Below are 24,955 nucleotides of genomic sequence, written 5' to 3'. Positions count from 1 at the left end.
CACAGTGGTTAAGGGCACTAGACTCCCACAAGGCCAACCCCAGTTCAAGCCCTGAACTTGGTGGCATGCTTTCTCACATTCCCTCTCTCTCTTTCTTGCTGTCCCTCCCTGGTCAAATTAAATTAAAATAAATAAAGTTAAATAAAATAATTCTTTAAAAAAAAAAGATTCTCAAATCTCTTACCTAGATTGCTCAAATAGTTTTTAAATAAATTTCTATTCTTTCTGCCTCATCTATCTCTAATGTACCCTCAACACAACTGCCAAAGAGGTTTTCTGACATATAAGTCCATCTATATTAGTCTCCTGCTTAAAATCCTTTATGCTTTGTTTTGCATAATCCAGCTGCTTAAAAGTTATGCCCAGCGTGTGTAGGCCACATGTACTCACTGGAGAGCGAGAGAGACAGAGAGAGATAGAAAACAAGAAATCATCTCCCCGGGGATGGCCATGCAGCAATCCCTTCTCTTCCATTCTCCTCTCAGGATCTTGAGTGTGTGCATACGTGCGCTTAAATAATGATAATAATAACTATGACCGTCTTTGTTTGAGTTCCCACTAGTTCCTATTTGCCAGGAACTCTTATAAGGTATATTTTAAATACATTACATGGGAAACTAGAATTTACATCTATATGTGTGTAGTGTATGTTTATAATTTTACACTGCTTTGGCATCTAATTTAAATATAAATTGGACTTTTATACTCGAAACAATCACCCTTGACACAGTTTCCAGTTCTGCACTCTCCCCCACATCTCATAGTTCCTTAATGTGGTAGACCCAGATAGTCATCTGCCCAATAGACCACTGCTCTCTGGGACTTCACTACGGGGCAGGTAGATACAGCCACCTTGACTGGCCCCGCTGACCTCAGGCCTCACTTGGACTGTGCAGATGTGCCTATGTACTTAAGCCTTACTTTATGCAACAGCCTCACAAGCTACTCTCAAATTTCACCAAAACCACTTTAATCTTTAGAATATCAAACCCTTTTCCTACCTCCTTATTCTTTCTTTTTAAAGAGTATTTTTGCTATAGGGCACATGTACACACTGGAGAGACAGGCAGACAGAGAGAGACAGAAAGCAAGAAATCACCCTCCAGGAGGATGGCCACATTGCCATTCTTCTCTTGGGATCTTGGGCATGCACATACTCATGCTGGGTGTAAATTTTAAGCAGCTGGATCTAGGACCCGAACCGCCATTGACTACGTGAGAGTCCAGTGCTATAACCGTTATGCCATCTGCTGGTCCCTCTACCTCCTTATTCTTTTAGTTCCTTTTGCCTGGAATGCCCACCTACATTCTCTACTAGCATCATACTCATCCTTCAACAGTTCTTTCAGCTGTCTGGATTAGGTGATCAAGTACTTTATAATCCTACATTCCTCCATGTACTCTATCTAACATGTAACACACTACAGTTTTTCGCTAATCGTCTATTTCCGCTAATTAATTCTATATGTCTCTGACACAATGACTCTGTTTCTTGGATAAAATGCTTTTATTAATGTTGTGCCCAGAGTAGTCAATAAAAAATGGTTACAGGAATTACCACTCAAGAAATAGACACTAGGCCCATGTGACCAGCAGACTGGAGACAAAAGGGCCACAGGAAAAATACCTTTTCTCATTCTTTCATGTGCAAAATCTTTCCACATAAACTATTTCAGATATAAAAAAATTTGCTTTTTTTAATCATAATTAGTATGAAGCTGGAATTTTGAGTCTAATGCTTATTAGGTTAAATAGTGAGGATTTCAATTTGAAGTTGACAGGAGTAGTCATACAAATAGCTGACACCACCTAGCGAAGAATGAGTATGAGAGATGGCTGATGGCTGACACTAGGCCACACGATCACGAGCCAAGGAGGATAGGACCAAGTGTGGTCAGAGGGAGGGAGAGGAACATAGAGTATAATGTAGATTTAGGTACAAACAGTGATAAGAACAGCCCCATCCACAGTGCATCCTTGGAAAGATCTAGACTTTTGTTCCTCTCTGTGGGCAAAGAGGCTGTTTAAGAATATTTGATATGTTTCAAAGCAAAATTGCATTTTAAAAAGGCCATCATGTACCTGAACACTCAATTTTATAAACTGCTTTTCTGATGCTCTAGTTCCATTTTTCAGTATAGACATATACTTCTGATTGTCCTATCTATTGTTGCTGAAAAATGTTTTGCATTTTTGTTTTAAATTGAGATTACAAAATTGCAATGAACTATTCATCAAATTACTACTCTGATAATTTTCTTTGATACCTCTAAATACCAACATGATCATTTTAATTAAACATATTTTCCATGACAGTAAAAATTCTCAAGATCATATAGGACTTTTAATGCTCTTTAAACTGATGTCTTATGTGAATTTGCTAATAATAATGATGTTTATAAGAAAAAGAAAAAATCCTGCTAACAAGAAGCAATGAGAAAAGCAAATTCCTTAACTTGGAAGTTATGAAACTTTCTTTGTACATAATAATTCATGTAGGCCCTATAAAAATCCTCTTGAACTGTTAGCATCTGATTACCTTAAAAAAAATATATGTTGGTCTGCACAGTTTCTGAGTTCTTCTTCTAAGAAAAGAGACCGCACAGAAAGGATGTTACAATAGTATGGAAACTTACCATCCTCTCCAATTGGACTCTTTATTGCAGACTTATTGCTTCCATGTGTTGAAAAAAAAAGAAAAAAGAAAAAAACTCAAACCTTTAAGCCAACCACAATCCCTAAAATTTTTGGCGCTCTTATTGAGCATTGAATCCAGAAAAAAATGTTTTTTTCTATCACATAATTCAATCAGAGTCAAGATTTATTTCATCATTATGGGAATGTGTTGGAAATTAATAATATAGGTTGGTTTTTATAATGTTTAAAGAAATTACACTATCTACAGCTGCTAAAATACCACAAATTATTTGGTCTCCGTATGTAAATAAATAATGCTTATGTGAAACACTGTATTCTAGGACATATAAATTAGTTTGTGGGAATATTAAAATAGATAAGGTTAACACTTTTTTTTTGCACAGGAAAGCCCTTTTTTTTAAAGCTACAGATACATAAATACTGTATAAAATTAATTTACATAATTTTCTGAAACAATGAAATCTCTGTTCAAACTACACAATGAACGAGTCAGTGAACTGTCTGAATTCTGTTGTCTTTGCACTTTTCCACAAATCAGGGTGTACAATGCATGACTCTCTAAAAGAAGCATTTCATATGTTTCGATATATGTCAAATGAAAGAAAAGAAGGAAAAAGTTCCCTCACCCCAAAGCGAGAACAGATGGGAATGTAAAATTAGATGGGAAGAGACAGTAGAGCTTTGGATGACCGACAAAGAAATCTTCCCCAGAGGGGGCCCAAATATACTAGACCTCGGCTTGTTCTGCCTTCTAGTTACTTCCAAATTAAATCTAATAGAAATGCAAAGCAGTTCTTAGATTAGATACCCTGTTGGGTTTTTTTTTTTTTTTGGTAAGCATTTATTTCTCTATATATAATTTTGCAAAGAAACTATTAATAAATATGCTTAAGGAATTATGCCTAATCAACATAATCTCCAGATTACTTGTGAGTTTAGATTACTTTAGACTAAGACTGCTAATGATAAATATTGTTAAAAAACAAATATAATAAATGGCTTTATTATAAAGAAGCAACAGGCATGAAAGAAATTAAGATGTGGGCATGTCACTTGTATGATGAAATAGCCATGTGCCACAAATTAAAGAGTTTTATAAAAAAATTATGACTATATTTTATATTCATTATTTTTATATTTTATCTTTGTAACTAAAAATAATTTTTAGTGGTAATGTTAATAACATTTTCTGTAAAATAGGTTCTTTTATTTAATATTTAATTTTATATAGCATGATATAACATTTCTATCTAGAAATGTCAACTATAAACTTAAATAGCTGCTACAATGCTGTATTACCTTGAATATCTTTTATTTTTAATATGGGTAATAATTTAAAATTTAATAAGCCAATACCTCATACTTACAAGCGTTCAGATTTTAATGTACTTGAAAACAATCGTGTTATTTTCATTCTTCTAAAATACTATTTTAAGAGCAATTTTGTAGAATTACCCATGTTTTTAAAAAGTTACCAGCTATCTTCCACAAAACGGTACCTGTACAGCAATTATTTTTTCACTCTCATTAAAAATACATTTGTGATACAACAATGTGAATAATTCAATATTCTACTCAACAATACTGAAATTATCATCCATAATTTCAAACTTCTTTTCCATTACAACAATGAAAAATTCTGTGTACCTTTACCTTGCAGTTCCAGAAAGCTGGCTTTCAACATCTTAACCCTGTTTATCTTTCTTAAGCTTACAATGTATATGCAACATGTATATGCAACAAAAAGGAATACAGAAATAAAAATCACTTGAAGTAGTGAGAGCAACTGTAACTCATACTAATGTGATTTCAGTTTAAGCACCCTAAGGCACTGGTAATTTGATATAGGTTTCAATTATATTGTGGAGCAAGACCTTTCGTAGAGAAGATGCTCAATACAGGACCCTGCCTTTAGTTGAATATGTATATAAAATGATGAAAAGCAAGTTTTGTTATTCAGAGTACTCAAAATTATATGCAAATGTTACTATCAAAAAAGGAGAAAAAATGTCAAATGTCCAACTTTCTTTTTTTATCTCCCTTATCAACAGACAAAAGCTACAAAAGACAAATATTTGGGGATATCATGCTTGTTAAAATATTATTATAATTCATTTTCTGCACTTCTTATTTATACTGATAAAATATGAATTATGCAAGAATCATAGACCTTTTCAATTTCATCTTTATAGTAATAAATCTGAATTCTAACTCTAGATAAAATATTAAACGTACATTCCCCTATACATTTTTCAGTATTGTCCTAATTCAGTCTGTGGTTAGCTGGTTCAGTGGCTTTACCATGAAGACAGAATATTTTATAATTAATTTAAAACTTCTATCTTACTCTTGGGGGGAAGAGGACTTTGAATAAAGAATGCTTGTGTGCACATTTAACATTTAGTTACGATTCCTGTCCTCATCTCAGATTTTCCACTGTTTTTACAAACTGGGTAAATCACAAGCACCCCAGATGATGCTGATCTGTAAAAGGAACACCATTGGTTTAGGGTAGTATTTCTCTATTTACAGACTATAGACACCTGAAGAGTCTGTACAAACATATTTGTGGAGTCTGAGGCTGAAACAAGATTACTTGTTTTGGTGTCATCCTTCTATGATATAAATACGACTGTATATTCTGGATAACCTCACTGACGATTTTTACCACCAAGTAATATCACATAATTTCAGGATCTGATTTTGACACTACCTTTAAGATTTTCAATTTTGGTTGTAGAGAATGTGTTTAATTCTTAATGCAGTGTTTCTCACTCTGGGATGCATTAATGTATTCTTGGGGCCTGAGACACATTTTTCCATTAACAGAAGTTCACATATTATTCAAGACCAAGAGACACTAGATAAGATTCACTATTTCCCTTCAGTTCTGAAAAATATGTTACATTCTATTACAGTCTATACCAATAATTTATGGAAATCAAATTTTAGAAGCACACTTGGAGAAAGCAAACTTCATAAGCAAGGTTATAATTTCTAACTTTATGTTCTCCCTGTTTTCCTTGCATAATTATATGCAAATAAAATTTGGGGATAATAATAAGCAGTCACTGGACACAATCAAACAGGGCTGTCAAAGTTTCTATTAATAAGAGTCACTATCGTTTCAAATGGTTATGTAGGCGACATATTAACTAGGAGTCAGAAAATCCAATTTATTTTTCCAGTTTTGCCTCCGGCTTGAAATAACATCTTGGTATTTCAGTGATTCATTCTTATTACCTCCATTTTGACATTATGCTACTCAATGAATAAAATGTACAATAAATACCAGGTACTCAGGTAATGTAAGGATAAACACTATGTTTCAAATTTTAATTTATATAGAAAATTGAAAAATAACAAATCTACAAAACTCACTATTTGCTTTTCTAATCTTGACAGTGACTACATCTAACATAAAAATAACAGTTTAATTTCATTGACATGATTTATAAATTATTTGATCTAGTTTTTAAATGTATATATAAATTTGAACAAATTTTAAATTATCTGTAATTTTTCTATCAGCACATAAAGATATTTTATTGGTAAAAGTCATTGTTTACTGCTTTAAAAACTAAAACTTATCATTACTCATATATTAAAATTTTATATGATTATTAAGCCATACACTTATAAAATAATTCTCTACTCATATGTATCTTAAGAATTAAAGCATTTTAACACCAGTAAAGAGAAGTAAAATGTTTGCAAACTATAAAAATATTCTGAATTTAAACTGTAGTTATTTAATTTCTAATTTAAAAAATTAGGAAAAATAAAACTTGAAATGATGTCATGCATATCTATGAACAAAAATTTTAAGTAAAATGACCCAGAAAGAGGCATATAGGATTTGTTCAGAAGTTTTAAAACTATTTCTAAAGTATTGCCAATACATGACATAAATTTATTTCCAATTGAACTAATAAATTATGTTAAATGATTGAATTTAACTTATGGGCTTTTGACAGACTCATTTTTGGAAGGTGAAAGCTGTGAAAATTGAAGATCAATTTCATACTCAACTCATTTCACACCTTTAAGTTTTATTAAAAGAGAATTATCAGATTCAAATTTAAAAGATTTTTCTTTTTCTGTTAACCTAGCAAACATAACCCAATTAGATTTGCAAACTCGTTTCAATCTTTCTTTTTTCCATAAGAATTTCTCAGCTTTTATTAAGATTTCTTTTGTTAGAACATGTAATGAGCTTATTAACTAAAAGATAGTGGAATCATAATGGAAAGTGTATATCTCTAAAAGGGCACAATTTTTAATACCATGATAAGTAATTTTTTTTTCCTGGAATAGGCATGTGCGATTAATTGCACAAATGTTAGAATCAGTGCCAACAAGTCACTCTACCTGAACTGTGGAACTGATCTCTGATGCAAAGCCTCCCGTCAACGGAGCCTCGTGACTGATCAGCAGACGCCCTGTTTTGATCACAGACTGAAAGACAAAAGGGAAATTTGATGTTGGGAAAGAATACACAATTTAAGCACAAGATAGTAGTTTTAATTCTGTAATAAAAATGAAGTAAACTCACAAAAAATATAAAAATCACTAATTCAATTTTACATCAAATAAACTATAAATAAACTAAAAATAGGAACCGTCATCCGATTTTTATACTGTTAAAAAATATTTCTATATCATGTATAATCCCAGTACAAATAAATAATGAGATTTGCAATTCTGTGTATGTATTTTAAAATGCACATCCATTATTACAGGACATTTTTGTGACATAAACTGAATGACTGTATTTCATAATTCTGTATCTCAGTATCAATTTTTTTCTTTATGTTACTTTAAGAGTAAAAGTGCTTTTAGATCATTTGGGGGATATATTTGCATGTAAATAAAACAGTCTTAGTAAATACTTGAGGGTCTTTAAAAAGTTCAAGGAGAATTTACCTTATAAAAAAGCTATGGATTAATCTCAAAAAATTTTGAACCAAAATAAACTGATACTTTAATTACATATTCCCCCAAACTTTTTGAAGTTCCTTTGTATTCATTTTTGAAAAAGAAAAACACAAAAGCAATTCATAAAAGTTGTAGCAAAGAAAAAAATCAAACTTCTAGGTAGTTGAGGAAACTTGATAGTAAGAAATCGTTACAGAAGTGAAAGGATTGTAGTCCTCTTGTCAATGTGTTTCAAAATCTAGTTAATGGCCCAAATTCCACTTTGCTGCAGCAAATATCACAAACAATAAGGATATAGTCTCAAAAATTGTTCAACGTGGTTGCTCATTCTGTGCATGAAATACTCTGTACAATAATAAATCAAAAAATATAGCTATGCTTTCATAGTAATATGCCTGCAGTTTCAGGAGGGACTAATTATTTCACAAGAAAATTCTTAAATATGTTGAATAATTACTGTATTACCTGAGAGAAGTGGTAATTTCCTCTCTAAATTTTTAACAATTTGATATCACTGATCTTAAAATCTATGTTACTATTTTATTAAAATGAAATAAAATCTTCTAAGTACAAATATGTACATAAATGATTTCATTCATTCTAGGTAATTATAGTTTAGAATTTTAAAAGTGTGTAGCAATGTCAGCCAACAGATGTTAAACCCCAAGATATGACCAGCAGCCATGATGAAAGTAAGTTACTTTATCTACTAAGTAAATAATAACTGAAGAACAAAAGTTTACAGACACCTGCCTTGGTGAATACTATCCCACCTCCAAAGAACTGCCAACCTTAGAATATTGGTATTTGGTGGTTCTTTATGACTCTCTTTTGTTATGCCACTTTTAGAAGTCACGTATTAAATTTGGCTTCACCTAACCAGAAATATAAAGAGAAAAATATCCCACAATCACACACACACACACAAACATTTCAAAGTATTCTCTAAAAGGTGTACTGACTTTAATGGTAACCAATTTAAAAAACAGATTTGACAATCAGATCTTTTTTACAGTTCTGAAATTCAGAATCCTGTCAACATAAAAGTGTCTAAGGATGACACTACTAAAATTTATCCAAGCTACCATAGATAGTGCATCTTACTTTTCCAGCATGTGTAAAAAGAAATTTCTATAAAAATGCTGCTGTTACCCTAAAAACCCATACAACTAGCTCAAGCCTATTCAAGATCAAATGACAATCTTTAGAATAAGTCCTGAAAGCCAACAAGTGACTAGGCAGACAGCTTATACTTCTGGATACTCTGAAGTACAATAAGAAACTAAATACAAAGGACCCAGGACAAAAGCTTCCAACCCGTGGCATGCACGCAACATGATGTGTAAGCAGATAAAATCTGGAGCCCTTTGAGCGTCTGTAAGCAAAAAAAAAAACAGGCTAAATAGAGCAGGCACGTCAATACAGTAGGTATAGTACAGAGCCACGAAAAAGAATGAGGAATGGAAAGATGACCATAATAAGTTAATTAATAAATAAGCAAGTAGCAAGACAACATCATCTCAGCCTTGTGAAAAATCACTACCATAGCAATGAGGACCCTAGGAAACATCATGTATATTTAGCTGACATGTATAAACAGTCTGGAAAGATTCATTCAGAACTATCAAAACTTGCTTCTCCAAAGGAATGGTAGTACAGGAAGTGTGGGGGAGAGGACTTTTACTTTTTACTTTTTGTATGTGCAGATTGAAAGTATTCTCGCTAAGTGTAAAAAAATAAAAATAAAGAGAAAGCCCTTGAATTAATATGGAAAGTAATAATTACATGTTATGCTATAGTAATATATTTTCCAAAAAAAAAAATGATTTTTGTATGGTATCTTAGAACTAGCGTCACAAAGAAGGGAATTCTGAGGTCCCAGATTCCACTAGCAAAGAGTCTCATTAAAGCAGAGTCAGTTTTCCCAACCCACTCTCTGTATGATCTGTCTCATGTTAGGGTCATATCTATCTCATCACTTGAACCCACAAGCTGTTGGATACCAGACAAAATTAAAAGTAAACTATTGGTATCAGAAAAGGTCAAATTCTTCAACACCTCTGTATGCCTACTATATAAAATGTGTATTCTCAGATGAGTAATCAATGATGACAGATATGGAAGTAATTCCAGAGATTTCTAAAACACCAAGAATTACAGGGCAGACACATGGACAGCAATCACACTAAGAGGTCGTGGAAACTGCCCCTGCATACAAGCAAGTGAAACAGACAATGAAACGAGAAGAGAGAAGCCAGAATGAACGCTCATGATCATCAATGACTGTCACAGATTGCTGCTTGCTACTCTGAGCTGAGTAGTTTACATTCGTTACTGCATTTAATTTGGAAAGCACCGAAGTTGCACTTATTCTTCTTTTTTATCCTGAATTTTATTTATTGTTCTATATATTATTGTGATATACAATCACAATATATCATTACCATATGCTAAATGAATTTTCCAGCATGAATTCCATGCACAGAAGTCCAGTTAAAGATATTATCACACATGATATTATCGACAGATAATTTTGCATTATTGTTGAATGTGCCGACTCAGTATATAATGAATGTGTGTACTCTATGGCAGAAACTGAAAGACTGGAAGATATAAAAGCATGGAGAACAATGGTGGATACTAGAGACAGGTGAGAGGAGGGTAGGAAATGGGGGAGGGTGGAAGGACAGGATCCAAAGGGAGAAAGAAAGAAGCAAAACATTTAAGGGGCACTTAGGCTTCTTAAAAATGATCTCTGATATCTAAAAAGCACTAAAATGAATATGCTTATGTCAAAATTCTATAAATATCAACAATAACAGTTACCCTGTTATTTTCAGTCATACTCTCCAATAATTAGCATATATTGAATTGTTTGAATACAGTTCCATCATTTAGTGAGCTACAGCAGAAATTCAGTGTGGTATATGCTTTTTATCGTTCACAATTACAGCTTCCTAAAAATCTCTGAAAACTTCTCTGTACTATTTTGGAAAGAATTAAAACTGCTACTATTGTGATAATGACATCATTATAGGTCTACAAAACTGAAAAGAATGTTACTCTTCTATTCTTTGTGATCAAAAATTAAACTATATACTTTGGTCAGCTTTAACAGACTTTTAATGTTCATATGTCTAGCAAAATAATATACAACTGCCCAGGGGAATTTTCCTAACAAAACTGAGCAGTTTGATATAATTAAATAGTAAAACTTACAGTATTTCTCAATGGAGATAGTCATTAATCTTTTTAAAATAAATAACTGCATATAAATACTAAAATGCTTTAAAATGCATCTTTGGCACTCAACTGCAGTGGTGCACATTGCTGAGATGCTCTTATTCGAGGCTGAGGTTAAATGAAAGGGGTCTTGTGTTCAGTTCTCAGCCCAACCTGAAAACAGGCAGATGCAGTCGTGTGAACCTGTAATCATAGTGAGATGGGTAGGTCAGGCAAAAGCATCTCAACATGGGGGCCAGCAGGTGGCAAAGCGGTTAAGGCACTGGACTCTCAGTCCAATGGAGAATAACAGGCACATGGCTGACCAAAGTTCCAGTCCCAGACCCAGCAGCTTGAAACTCATGCTGGGCATGTGTGCGTGTATGTGCCCAAATGTCTGAGAAAAGAACAGAGGAGAAGGGACTGCAGTATGGCCATCACCCCTGGGAATGATTTCTTGCTTTCTGTCTGTCTTTCTCTGTCTCTCCAGCAAGTGCACATGCCCTAGAACAAAAAAGAGCCCAACATAGTGAGACTCTGTGAAGCAATCAATCTCTTTTTTTCACTCTCATTCATTCATAAATACATATTTTTTTTAAAGTTTATTTTCTTTGGAAGAAAATTATATAAAAACTTTTCAAGTTGTCTTCTGAGATAAATGTATTTCTCCACTTGAAAAAAATAATTTTAAGTGTTTAAACAACTTTCAATATAAAAGTTGAACCAATCAAAGCCAGGAAAGATCATGTAAGGCTGGATTTTCCAGTATCTACTTTTCCAGCTTTTTACCACCAAGAATTACTCCTGGAGTTTGGCCTATGGCAGATGGAACACCAATGGGTTAGAGGTGAACAATAGGTTAGAAATGGCGCCAGGAAAAGCTAACACAATTAACAATTAAGACTGTGAATAACTGCTTTCCCTGTCCTCTACCACAAAACAAAAGGGCTTGAGAAGATTTTTCAAGAAAACTTAAACAGTCCTTAAAGGCTTAGTTAGAGTCTCACTTCACCACTCCCTCCACCAGATCAGGAGCATTGTGTCACAAGAAGAGAGATCAAAATCCCAACGCCAAAAGCATGACTTTGCCAAAAACAGACATATCACAACATTCCTGTCCTAATGGAACCTTGAAGATAACTTTTCCTTGTTTGGCCACTCCATAACTTCTCCCCAGTACCCATTTTCTACCCACACATCTTTATTAATTATTATAAATTAAAGTTATCTATGCAAGATATCTGGCACAATTTTCTGAACATGGTAGACACTCAAATGTTAATTTGACAAAAATCTATTAAATTGAATTATTTAACTATATTATGCATGTCCTCTATGAATTTATTTATGTTACTACTTTTGTAACAAAGTCCATTTTTAAGGTAATGCAAAAGCACCCTTCAGAACACTCCAGAACAATTTAATTATGAAATAACAGAGACTCCAAATTGATGAGCTTTTAATATAGCTTGAACAAAAAGATATCTGTGCTAATAACAGAGCTGCTAAGTCATACGGTGTTAAAATGATTGCACAGACTTTGGCTGCTCAAACACTGGACATGTGTTTTAGTGAATGCAGCCTTTAAAGATTTTAACACAATCCAACCAGGAAACCTGTTAAGCTGTCATTCCAGGAGAAAATGATACAGACAGACAGGCCATTAAGCTTGCAGATGCCTGAAAGTGCAACACTGACATTCAAAAAGCAAAAAGGTGTATATTTTTATTTCTTACCCAAAATCATAGCAAGATTTTCTTCCTGCAGACATTTCTATCTTACCAAAACCAAGTTCACCAAGTTTTACCTTATCAGCTTATTTTGATAAGATAAAAATAAGAAAATAAGAAAGTAACACTTCGATGGCAAATTTATAGCCCTTTTAACATTTTCTATCAGAGTATAACGCTAATGAAAAGCAAGAGAAATATCATGGCTGGCCTTTACCAGTTCTTTTGGAAATCAAAAGAAACTCCTATGTATAGTACATGCCTATAAGCACATCTAATAGCAAAATTGTTACACATCTGTTTCATTACTCACAAACATATTAATCAACAATTTATGCAATCTGGAATCATTAAAAACACTGTTTTGATGAGCTCTGGGTATCAATACAAATGAATTAGATTCATTTTTTCAAGTGTTTTCTTGTTCAGTAGCCAAATGCATCTAACAAGTTACCCAGAAAATCTCATGATTTTTCACAGGCTAACAAATGCATTTATATATGCCTCGTAACTATTACTAATCAGGATGATCTCCACACATGACTAGACCACTGGCTGATATTCCACTGGAGAAATACCAATACTGAAGAAAAAGAACACTCTTGAGCTACAGAGAAAGTTCTGAAAAGTCCATTTTGGCAAAGATGTTAGTGATGGGGTTAAAGTGCTTTAGTTCTGTAACAAAGTGGCATAAACTCAGAAAAAACTCAATCCTTGGGGCTCTATAGCCCAAGTGGAAAAAGTATCTAAAGGGACAAACAAGAGTATAAAGAGAATTGAATAGTCAAGAGGAGAAGAATATGCAAATTAGACTAACAAAGAAATAAAGTATTTGGTAATTTTCAGACATCTTCATTAGTTCACTGTGTCAATTATTTGTATTCACAGAACTGAAAGAAAAAAAAAAACACTTGCCAAAAAAAAAAGTAGATGTACTTCTGAAAGCTACTTCAAAATATTTCAGATAAACATGCTTTAGCAATCCTTACCATTTACCATTCCAGCTTGCTTCTTTGCAGCCCCTCTCTACTCCAAGCATGTCGGGCCACTCACTACTCTGAGGAGGTGACCCATGCTTTTCTGTGTGACTTCCTTCCCTAGACTGGCAGACATTCTACCCTCCTTTCTAGTCCTCCAACTAACCTGACTTTCCTTTAGTTTAATTCCTGTAGCAGCTTTCCCTCTTTTTATCCTCACACTATCTCCATTTCAGTAACCAATTCCTAGTAGAACAGGAGGTAGATGAGAATGCAAAAATATTTTATGAAACCTAAAATCAGGGTGTAAGGGTAGGAATCAAACAATAGGGTCAAGACAGCATATACTGCTGCTGCCCCTCTTAGAAACATTAGTCATTTTAATTCACTTCTTGCATAGTCCAAGGTAGATCTGTCCTACCACCCCCTCAACCACACTCTAAATTGTAGGTTGAAACACAAGGATCTAATAAATAAAGTTATTTATATATGTGACTACTGCAAAATATAGCATATGACAAATATGTACTAAATTGAGCAAATTAGGTTTGTATTTGGGGACGAATGTTTGTATTATTCAAAGATCGACAGTTGGGAGCCAGCAGTTAGCGTAATGGCTATGTCGCTTGACTCCCACATAGTTGACCGCAGTTCACGTCCCGGACCTGGTGGCTTAAAACTCACGCCAGGCGCATGTGTGTGCATGCCCAAGATCCCGAGAGGAGAATGGAGAAGGGATTGAGGAGTGACCATCCCCCCTGGGGGGTCATTTCTCGCTTTCTGTCTCTATGTCTCTCTCTGTCTGTCTGGCGAACGCATACGCCCTATAGCAAAAAACCTCTCAAAAAAAAAAAGATCAACTGCTTGAAATGGGACCTAAGCATTTGTTTTTTCTTTTATTGTTTGGGGGAATATTCATTTTCATGGTGGGGGAAGGAGGGTATCTCTATACTGATTCTTCCCGCAGACTGTAAATGATTGAACATGAAATTCAGAAGTATTAAATATTCTATCCCTCAGCAGAATATGTAATACATAGCTGAATATGTGGATGTTTGACAAATGTTCTTCACATTGTTTTTACTTTAAAGCATAGAGACATTTGCACGAATCATTCTCAAGCCTCAAGGGTTTTTCTGTTTGTTTATTTTTTTGGAGAGGTTTTTGCTATAGGGCGTGTGTGCTCACCAGATAGATAGAGAGAGACATAGAGACAGAAAGCAAGAAATCACCCCCGGGGGGGATGGCCTTGCTGCAATCTCTTCTCCTCCATTCTCCTCTCGGGATCTTGGACACGCACGCACATGCACCCAGTATGAGTTTAAGCCACCGGGTCCGGGACTTGAACCACGGGTGATTGATTACATGGGAGTTCAGTGGCATAGCCATTACACCAACTGCTGGTCCCTCAAGCCTCATGTTTCTGATGCCTTTAATCTTTAGAAGGACTAACACTGGTAAGGGCACTGGAAGGGAAGTCTTCAAAAGTAAGATCTAATCATTTTAATTCTGAGTCAACCCTTTCCACCTATTTTTCCTATTTCATATTGGTTTTAGAATAAAGAGGAAGCAGTACAAAACAAGTTTCTAGTTTAATGTACCATTTAAAAAATGAATAACCATAATAATACACACATAAACGACTGGTGCTAAACATAAATTTTCCTTTTCTATTGACGCCATAATGATAAAGGTATTATACTAAGCTAATGGACATTAGATATGCATTGAAACATGGGTAAATGTGTAAATAAATGTGTCCTTAAAGTTTTTTATCTTAATTTGCCTTGTTGGCTTAATCGTCAAGTAAAGAATAATCACCGGTAGGTAGCAATATAATTTTGTTCTGCCAAACAATTTTTCAGACTGGTAGTCACGTTCAAATTGCTTTTGTATCTTCCTTTTTATCACTTCCCTCCCATTTACATTTTAGTAAGCTGGTACCCAATCTCCACTTCAACTCTGCCAATCTTTTTTTATTCATTTATTTATTCCATGTGTGTGTGTGAGAGAGAGAGAGAGAGACACATATAATACACCACAATCCTCTTCCCAGCTCCCCATCACCAGGATCACAGGCATGCTCAGATGGGACCAGAGTGTTCAGGTGGACCTGGGATCCAAACCCAGGTTTCCATGTGGCTGCATTACCGCTTAGCCGTGCCCTGCTGTCAGCACCACTATAGTTGGTCCTAACAATCTCCTTTTTATGAAGAAATTATATCATGTCATCTGGATAGTAATACTGCAGAATTCCACGTTGTAGAATGTCACGTTCAAATTGCTTTTGTATCTTCCTTTTTATCACTTCCCTACCATTTACATTTTAGTAAGCTGGTACCCAATCTCCACTTCAACTCTGCCAATCTTTTTTTATTCATTTATTTATTCCATGTGTGTGTGTGAGAGAGAGAGACACATATAATACACCACAATCCTCTTCCCAGCTCCCCATCACCCAGGATCACAGGCATGCTCAGATGGGACCAGAGTGTTCAGGTGGACCTGGGATCCAAACCCAGGTTTCCATGTGGCTGCATTACCGCTTAGCCGTGCCCTGCTGTCAGCACCACTATAGTTGGTCCTAACAATCTCCTTTTTATGAAGAAATTATATCATGTCATCTGGATAGTAATACTGCAGAATTCCACGTTGTAGAATTTTAAGAAACAGCTAATAAGACTATTAAAAAACCAAGCTTTTTTAAGCTGTACTTCTGAAAAACAATCAGGGTGCTGCGTCTTCTACATCTCTTATTCTTGGAACAATCCTGGCTTTTCTAGCCCTTTCCTTAGGAGTTTGTGATGGCAGGAAACATTTGGAAGTAACACATAACTCAAGCCTTACTATAAATACACTTACATCCTTCCAAAAGTGGGAGTACGAGTTACTACATAGTATTTGGCAAATTTAGAACTTGACCCAAAAGTAAAGACCACCAATAGTATTAATCTTCTGTATATATCATTCATTTGTTTATTTCACTTAGCATAAAGTTTTCAAGGTTTATCCATTTAAGAGCAAGTGTCAAAATATTCCTCCTTTAAGGCTGAATAATATTTCATTGTGTGTGTGTGTGTGCTTTATCTAGTTATCTGTCAATGAATACTTGGTTTCTTTTTATCTTTTGGCTACTGTAAATAACACATCTAGCAACATGGGTATCCAAATGTCTGTTAGAGTCCCTGTTATCAAAAGTGGAAAAGTTAGATCATACTTCAATACTACATTAAATTTTTTGAGGAACAGTTATCCTGCTTTTTACAGCAACTGCACCAATTTACATTCCCACCAAAAAGTAGAGGAGTTCCGGGACCAGCAGTTAGCATAATGGCTATGTCACTGGACTCCCATGTAGTCAACAGCGCTTCGAGTCCCAGACCCGGTGGCTTAAACTCACACCAGGCACGTGTGGGTGCGTGCCCAAGATCCCGAGAGGAGAATGGAGGAGAAGGGATTGTGGCGTGGCCATCCCCCAGGGGGGTGATTTCTTGCTTTCTGTCTCTCTGTCTTTCTGGCAAGCGAACGTGCCTTATAGCAAAAACCTCTCCAAAAAGATAAAAAGTACAGGAGTTTCAATTTCTCCACATCTACACTAACATTTCATTACTTTCTGTTCCTGATATTAACTATCCTAATGAGAGTGTGGGTGGCCATCTCACTGTGGTTTGATTTGCATTTTTGTAATAATTAGTGATGTTGAGTATCTTTTCATGAGTTTATTGGTCATTTGTATATCTTTGAAGAAATATCTACTCAAAACCTTCGTCATCTCTTGACCACCCTGTTTTGTCGTTGTTGTTGCTGCTCTTACTGATACAGATATTGTTTTTAAAAAATTTTTATTTTTATTATTTTTTTTAAGAGAGAGAGAAAGTGAGGTTCAGGATTCGAACTGTGTTTGGCCATGTGGGGAGTCCAGCACCTTAACCAGCATAGTACCGGGAGACCAGCCCCTATACAGGTGGTGTTTTAAAGGTACTTATTACATCTAATTCCTTAAACTGGTCTTCATGGAGACTGGAAATAAAATGTTTCAGAACATGATATTCTACATGGGAAATATATGCTCAAATGTCAATTGTTCACTGTGTCCCTTTTACTCAAAAAACATGCTGGTTTCTTCACCATCGTCCATTCTGAAACAAACATGTGGAAGATTTTTCCTAACATCATCAAGATCATAGATCCTTTACCAAATTGATAATCCAAGACAGAACTCTACTCTTGGAAAATCTTTGACAGTAAGTCAGCTATTCCGAATCTCAAGGATAACGTGGAGAAGGTAACAGCACCTGTAGTCAGCTACCCATGGAAACAACGGAGTCACATTGTAGGACCTTACGAGCTTCACATCTTTGCTCCATACTGTTCCAGTATTAAGAGATAAATACTGACAACTAAGAAAGTTTAGAACATTATACAAGCCCAAAAAATCACTTTTATCATTCTGAGTGTTATCTGTAATTTCTCAATTAACTTTTAATGTTGTGGCAATTCCAAAGGTCACCAGTTCATATCAAAAACAATTTATTGAGCCACTGGCATGTGCTAATACTGCAGAAACAAAGATGAGTTAACTCAGGTCCCCAAAGGCTTGTAACGTGGGTTGCCACAATGCTCCAGGGCAATATATGCCCAAGAAAGAAAGAAATTAATTTAAAAATTGTTTTCAGAGATAGTAAGTAACAAGGAAAGAAAGAATACCAATACATTTGTTAAAAATATTTTTTTAGTATTTTAAATTTCAACTCCTCCCTTCTTTTCTAAAGTAACATTGAATAAAAGAATTTTTTCTTCTTAAAATAAGCAATTACTAATATGCTCTCCTTTTTTTAATTCATAAGTCTCCATTTGGCAAATTTTTCTCAAGTGTTGACAACAGAGGGAAATACTATGTCTGGACATCATGAGAGTTCTAAAGGGTAGAAACTGACATCATCCCTTATACTCCCAGCATACCATGAATAAGAAGAAAGTGACCCTAACCAAAACCAAGAGTGTCAGCCAGCTACATCCTACACTGCTGTTTTAAGCACGTATCAGGGGTACAATTTTCCCTGAAGCCAGCTGGTTGTCTACCAAGGTAATACTTCTCTAAGGAATGATCAAAAGTGTAAACACTGCTACACTTCTGTATCACCATGGATAAATGGTTTTATTTTTTAAAACCTGGTCCAATTCTGTTGGAATAAATGAATTTTTAGTCCATTACAAAACAAAAAGCATATGTAGTTCATAATACATGGGCAAGGTTTAAAATCTTTTGGGTCTTTTTTGGATATAACCCAAAAAAGAGTTACAGTAAAACTCAAAGCATGTTTCAGCAAAAATTACGCATATTACTTTTGAGAATACATAACTAAGATGGCACAGAGAAATAAAGCATATATTGGGTTGTCGGAAAAATCATGTCATATTTTTGCATAGAAAATCATAGAAAAATATATCATGACATTTCCAGTGACCCAATAAATTCCATACATTCCTGAAAACCAAGATCAGAAGAGAAATTATTCACATGACAGGCAGATTAGGGAAAATAATTTCTTTATCAGAAATAGTACTATCTGTCAAAAAAAATATCCATCAGCTATTTGATAGAAAAAGGGAGGAACAGATAGGCAGAAGTCTCAAGGTCAAGAATTACAGGTCAAAATTTATCATTAATAAAATATTAGTGAAAAGATAAATAATAAAAGTCCAGAAATATGATTCTATATTTAAATATTAATTTATATCTACATTTAAATCATTTTTCCCTAGTGAAAAAACTCTAATATTTTCATTATAATCCAAAAAAAAAAACGAAGTATGTATTCTGGTTTGGTTTACAGTTCTCTAATCTATAATGTTTTTATTGACAAGGACTAATAGAGTAAGATGATTTTGATCATTATACAACTAAAAGTGATCTAATAATAACTTAGATTGTGAATCATAAAGTCTCTTGAGGAATGATCAAAGATTTTATGTCCTTTGATTTACTTTATCTTGAGAAATAAGTCATTTTGCTTTATCTTCCATGAACAAAGTAATTACCATAAAAGAAAAAATACCATTGTTAAGCAATGAAAATATTTGATTGCTCTAATAATTTTTTTAAATAAGTAAAAAATACAGCTGGCCTATGGCCTAGTGGTTAAGGAAGCCAGATCCCACACGGCTGGCTGCGGGGTCTGAGTCTCAACCCTGAAGTTTCACCAGGCATGTGGGCACCTGTGCCTAAAATCCCGACAGGATGGAGAAATCGATAAGAAAGGGCTGTGGGATGCCTGCATCCCACTAGGGTGGCTTTCTCTCTTTCCTTCTGTCTGGTGAGTACATCCCCTCTGGCAAATAAAAACTTAAATAAGAAAGGAAAGCTATTGCTAGATTCCCACATGGCGGTCATAGTTTCACTCTCTAGCCCAGACAGCCTGAAACACAATGGATGCACGCACAGTGTCCAAGACCTAAGAGACTGGAGAAAGGAGATTGTGGTGTGACAAGACCCTATAAGGAGTATTTCTCTACCTCTCTTTCTTTCTCTCGTTCTCATGTGCATGTTCTCCATCATAAACATAAAAATAAATAAATAAATAAATAACTTAGCCATAAAAAAAAACATAAAGTAGCACTTTGCCCATTAAAGTCACAAAACAATTTAAATCTAAGTTCTGATAAGAGTGTAGTAAAATCTTCTTTACATTACCACAGACAATGTAAACTGGCATAAATCTTTTGAGAAATATTTCAAGAATGTATTTATCAAAAGCTACTAAAATCCATATCTCTGGAATAAGAAATCTCAGTTCTGAGATATTATTCTCAAACAGAACCCAAAAGATGTAAAATACTTGACTTTTGGTTTAAAATTATCACGCATTTGGGCCAGCTTGTGGCATGGCAATTAAGGAAACTAGATTCCACATAGCAAACTATGCGATTCAGTCCCAGACCCAGTGGCTTAAAAACACACCAGTGAGTGTGCATGAGTGCCCAAAATCCCAAGAGGAGAATGGACGTGTTCTCACTTTCCTTCTTCTATCTATCTCTCTCTGGTGAACATAAGTGCCCTATAGCAAAAATAAGAAAACAAAATAAAATAAAATAGTTGTGCATTTGTGTTTGTGTCTCTCTCACCTGGGCCAAAAAGAAAAGATTAAAATGTTTTTGAGCTAGGTCCCATACAAAAACTCAAATACTATAATTGGTCATAGGTAAATCCTATCTAAAGGAATAAAACACTTCAGAAATATTGTATTTAAATGCCTTCTACAGACACCATAGGTTGCATGCTGATCCAATAATTTTATTTCATCTAATCTCTGCAGCCCCGAGTTAGTGACCTCCAGATCAGAGTGGCAAAGAAGGAAGTAGTGAGGGCTGACCTTATGGGAGAGCTTACCTGTATGCAGAGCTCCTGTATGGGAGATCCGGCAGGGAGCTGCACAGCTCACCCTTACCAGAAATCTAAGAAGTGGATCCCTCTGGCATGCTAACAGAAAGCAGAATAAAGTGGATCCCACCGCCTCACTGCTGCTCACAGAGGAGTGTGGACAAAATGATGTCACCCTCCTCAAAGACCAGCAAAGGAAGCAAAACAAAGTACAGAGAGTCTTTTGGGGAGGGGGGGGTGGCGCGCAGGTGCCGAATATTATGCTCATTATTCAAAATAAAAACAAGTCTCTAAAAATAATCTACTCAAGATCCAGAAATTAAGCAACCACTGTATATTCCCACAGAATATAAGACTCAGTCTCTGAGAAATAGAAATAAATATCCAGGGAGACAGTAAGACTGGGAGAGGAAGGCCACGGATGAGACCTGGAAGTCTCACCTGGGAGCTGAAATCACACTAGCAAAACACCCACCGCAGTGACAATCTGCTACTTGACTGTCCCACCCTTCCCCTACTGCTCTCCACTAGCCTAGTAAGGTGCTCCACTTTCGACTTCAAAACTACTGTATGCTGGGACCAGCAGTTAGCTATGTCGCTGGACTCCCATGTAGTAGACCGCGGTTCACGTCCCAGACCCGGTGGCTTAAAACTCACACCGGACGCGTGTGTGTGCGTGCCCAAGATCCCAAGAGGAGAATGGAGGAGAAGGGATTGCAGCATGGCCATCCCCCTGGGGGGTGATTTCTCACTTTCTGGCTCTCTGTCTCTCTCTGTCTGTCTGGCGAGCGCACGCACCCTGTAGTGAAAAACCTCTCCAAAAAAAAAAAAAAAAACTACTGTATGCTGGGACCAGCAGTTAGCTATGTCGCTGGACTCCCATGTAGTAGACCGCGGTTCACGTCCCAGACCCGGTGGCTTAAAACTCACACCGGACGCGTGTGTGTGCGTGCCCAAGATCCCAAGAGGAGAATGGAGGAGAAGGGATTGCAGCATGGCCATCCCCCTGGGGGGTGATTTCTCACTTTCTGGCTCTCTGTCTCTCTCTGTCTGTCTGGCGAGCGCACGCACCCTGTAGTGAAAAACCTCTCCAAAAAAAAAAAAAAAAAAAAAAAAAACTACTGTATGCTGAGTGAATGGGCAGGCATAAATTATCCTCACCTGCAAATGTCAGACAACTACAAGGGCAAGAGGCAGGCAGACAAGAAGACAAGGCAAACACATTTGCTTCTGTCCTCCTCCCCTGGCCCCAGAATGTCAGTGAAGAGGTTTCCCCTAGTCTCCTCCATCCCATCCAACACTGAGGACCACTGCTGGAGAGGCACAAACAGGTTTTCCTCCCCTCTCCTCTGTCTGCCCTTTCCTGAAGTCCACCTGGGCCTGCTGTTATCCAAACCAAGGCTGGAGCCCAGAGAAACGAGGAGGAGGAAGGAAAGGAGGTCCTCTTCCCAGTCTGACAGCAGCTTAAAGAATGAGATACCCAAATCAGAGACGACGTGCAAACAGTTTTCATTAATCAAGGGTCAGAAAACAATTATCTCAGGACCCCAGGAAGTGCTGTGAATAACTGAGGCAATAATGAGTGGTGGGTAATGCAGACAACCAGAGAATAGTCTCTGACTTACAGGGTCGAACCTATTTTCTTCCTTTCCTTTTTTTTAAGTACCATGAAAGCCAAGCAAAACATGTCTTCAAGCCAGATTCTGCCCAAGAGTTTGCAACCTATACTTTAAGAAAACATCCTTCTGGGTGAATGATTTTTTTTTTCCTTCAAATGTCAAGATGCACTTTCTGCCATGTTATCTTTACCCACAAAATTATACCCTGAATTAGGCAGACTTCCATTCTGGCCTTCCCAAACATTATGTGGATATTTACCCATATAAACAACCATTTCTTTGTACAGTTACATTTAGCAGAGCAGACCGAGGGTTTCAAAAGACATTTGAGCCAGTTCTTCACCATGTGTTTCTAAAAGCCAGAAAAACAATGAGCTATCCAAGATAATGTGTAATGTTAAGTGTTCAGTAGTCCTGCTAGATGTTCCAAAATGACATCATAAGTGGACGATTATGGCGTTTGGAGTTTTAAATTCGCAGGAAAAGCGTTCTGTAGCTATGAAACTCTTCAGACTCACTGGGTAACGCTGTGCTTCTGAAGCACTCCGGATGTCCTGACCAAGACCTCCAGTAGGTCATATACTGGAGGAAGAGGGAAAATCAGTTTCCAGTTTCAGGAGATCCAATTGTTTTTTAGTCCTACATAGGAGAAACATTGTACCAAAATAATCTGCAACAGATGAGATGCATTTTCATGCATTAAAGGAAGGTTTAATAATTTTATAGAAGATATAATTTCCTAGAAATATTACATAAAGGACAAATTATAAAATTACTTATCATTACCACATACACATACCACCATCACCATCAGTTTTTAGTAAATTGCTAATTTTGGTCATCAGTATTAGGGGCTGGGTCAGGCTACCATGAGCAGTGAGAGTAATGTCCAAAGCTGTGAGTCTCTCTTAGTCACAGGCGTGAACAGGTAGAAAGAGGAAGAAAGCCATTGCCAATGTTTTCAAAGTGGAGGGAGAGAATGAAAGTGATACTATGAAAATAATCAGATTTATTATAAGATCCACACGGAGAGAGGTTGAAAACACAGGGATCCAAATGATGGGGATAAGAATATGAGGTTCTCCTCACACAGGCATGGTCTGGCATGGTGTAGACCTATCACTTCACCATCACTTGCCATGCTCCCAGAAGTCACTGGCCTCCACTTGGTACATTTTAACTACATTCAAAAATAAAGCTCAGGTACCAGCAGAGGGTGAACTTGCTATGCCGCTGGACTCCCACATGGCCAACTGTGGCTCAGGTCCCAGACCCAATGCCTTGAAACTCACGCTGGGTACATGTGCATGTGTGCCCAAAATCCCAAGAAAAGAATGGACGAGAAGGGATGGCATGGCCATCTCCCCAAGGGGTGATTTCTCACTTTCTGTCCTCTGTCTCTCTCTGTTTTTCTGGTGAGCACACACCCCTAAAAAAATAATAATAATTAAAAAAATAAAGCTCAGGTTTGGGTTTCAGCCTTTAGTCATCCTATATTCACTTCTGTTAGGCATATAAACTGATGGCTTTTAATCTATTATACACTATTTAGTTCTAATGGTGATTAATGCCATGATTATTTCCAACAAATTAAAAGAAATATGCTAGGTTATTGTTTTTCTTTTGGTTATCCAGAATCCTACATAACATATATTAAGTCATTCAAAATCCATCTTGAAGAAAAATGATCATTTTCCATATCTACTATAAAAATTGTGTGACCAACAAATAAGCGTATTTGTGTTTATAAATACATCTCTTTCCCCCCACTTTTTATTGATGCTATTTGAGGTTCACATATTTTAAATCACAGTTTCAGATGTAACCAGGAAACCTCCATGAGGGTGGAATCATAACACAACCTCAACGTTACTGCTCCCTGGTCCTACAGCTTCACGATGCCAGAGCATATCACTTTACACCGGGACAGCCAACCATAATTCTGACATCGGAACACGGCTGGTCCTGCGTGACTGATGCTGAAACCATAATATTGTAGCTGGCCTGGAGCAGCAAGTTCCCCCATCACTAAGCAAGGCAGTAGGGTGGCAGACAGGGAGCTCGGGAAGACATCCGAGACATAAATCAAACTCTTAATAAGCTCCAGCCTTCAAGAATCCAGTATCCAGTCTGGAAAATATTGAAGATCAGTTCTTTGAATAAAATTAAATGGTGAGGTTAGTAATATTAATAAGCAACCATATCTATACTATCTTTAATACTGAACTGTTTCAGCACTATTTTAAAAAACTATGAGGTAAGAAATCAAACAGAAAACACAATCAGAGAACCGATATCTACTTTGAAATAATCACTTTTAGCGCTTGTCCCGGCCCACGGGACAACTGAACAGGCTACCTGAGAGAGCGGAGGTCTGGAACCGGCGCAGCCTCACAACACGGGAGCGACACAGTGTCACAGCTCTGAATG

At 36.1% G+C, this 24,955-nt stretch overlaps 1 protein-coding gene across 1 annotated transcript in view; it reads right to left on the bottom strand.

The window, feature by feature from the left end:
• The window catches only part of BCKDHB (branched chain keto acid dehydrogenase E1 subunit beta), a 225,551-nt gene that overhangs the window by 53,789 nt on the left and 146,807 nt on the right, over positions 1–24,955 (bottom strand). The window contains exon 8 of the mRNA XM_006143347.3: positions 7,030–7,116. Coding sequence (XP_006143409.1) covers positions 7,030–7,116 — 87 coding nt within the window. The remainder of the gene's footprint in view (positions 1–7,029; positions 7,117–24,955) is intronic.

The sequence above is a fragment of the Tupaia chinensis genome, unplaced genomic scaffold, assembly GCF_000334495.1.
Source record: "Tupaia chinensis unplaced genomic scaffold, TupChi_1.0 Scaffold000097_1, whole genome shotgun sequence".
Lineage (NCBI taxonomy): Eukaryota > Metazoa > Chordata > Mammalia > Scandentia > Tupaiidae > Tupaia > Tupaia belangeri.
The sequence above is the reverse complement of the archived record's forward strand: the minus strand, read 5'-3'. Positions and strand labels throughout refer to the sequence as shown.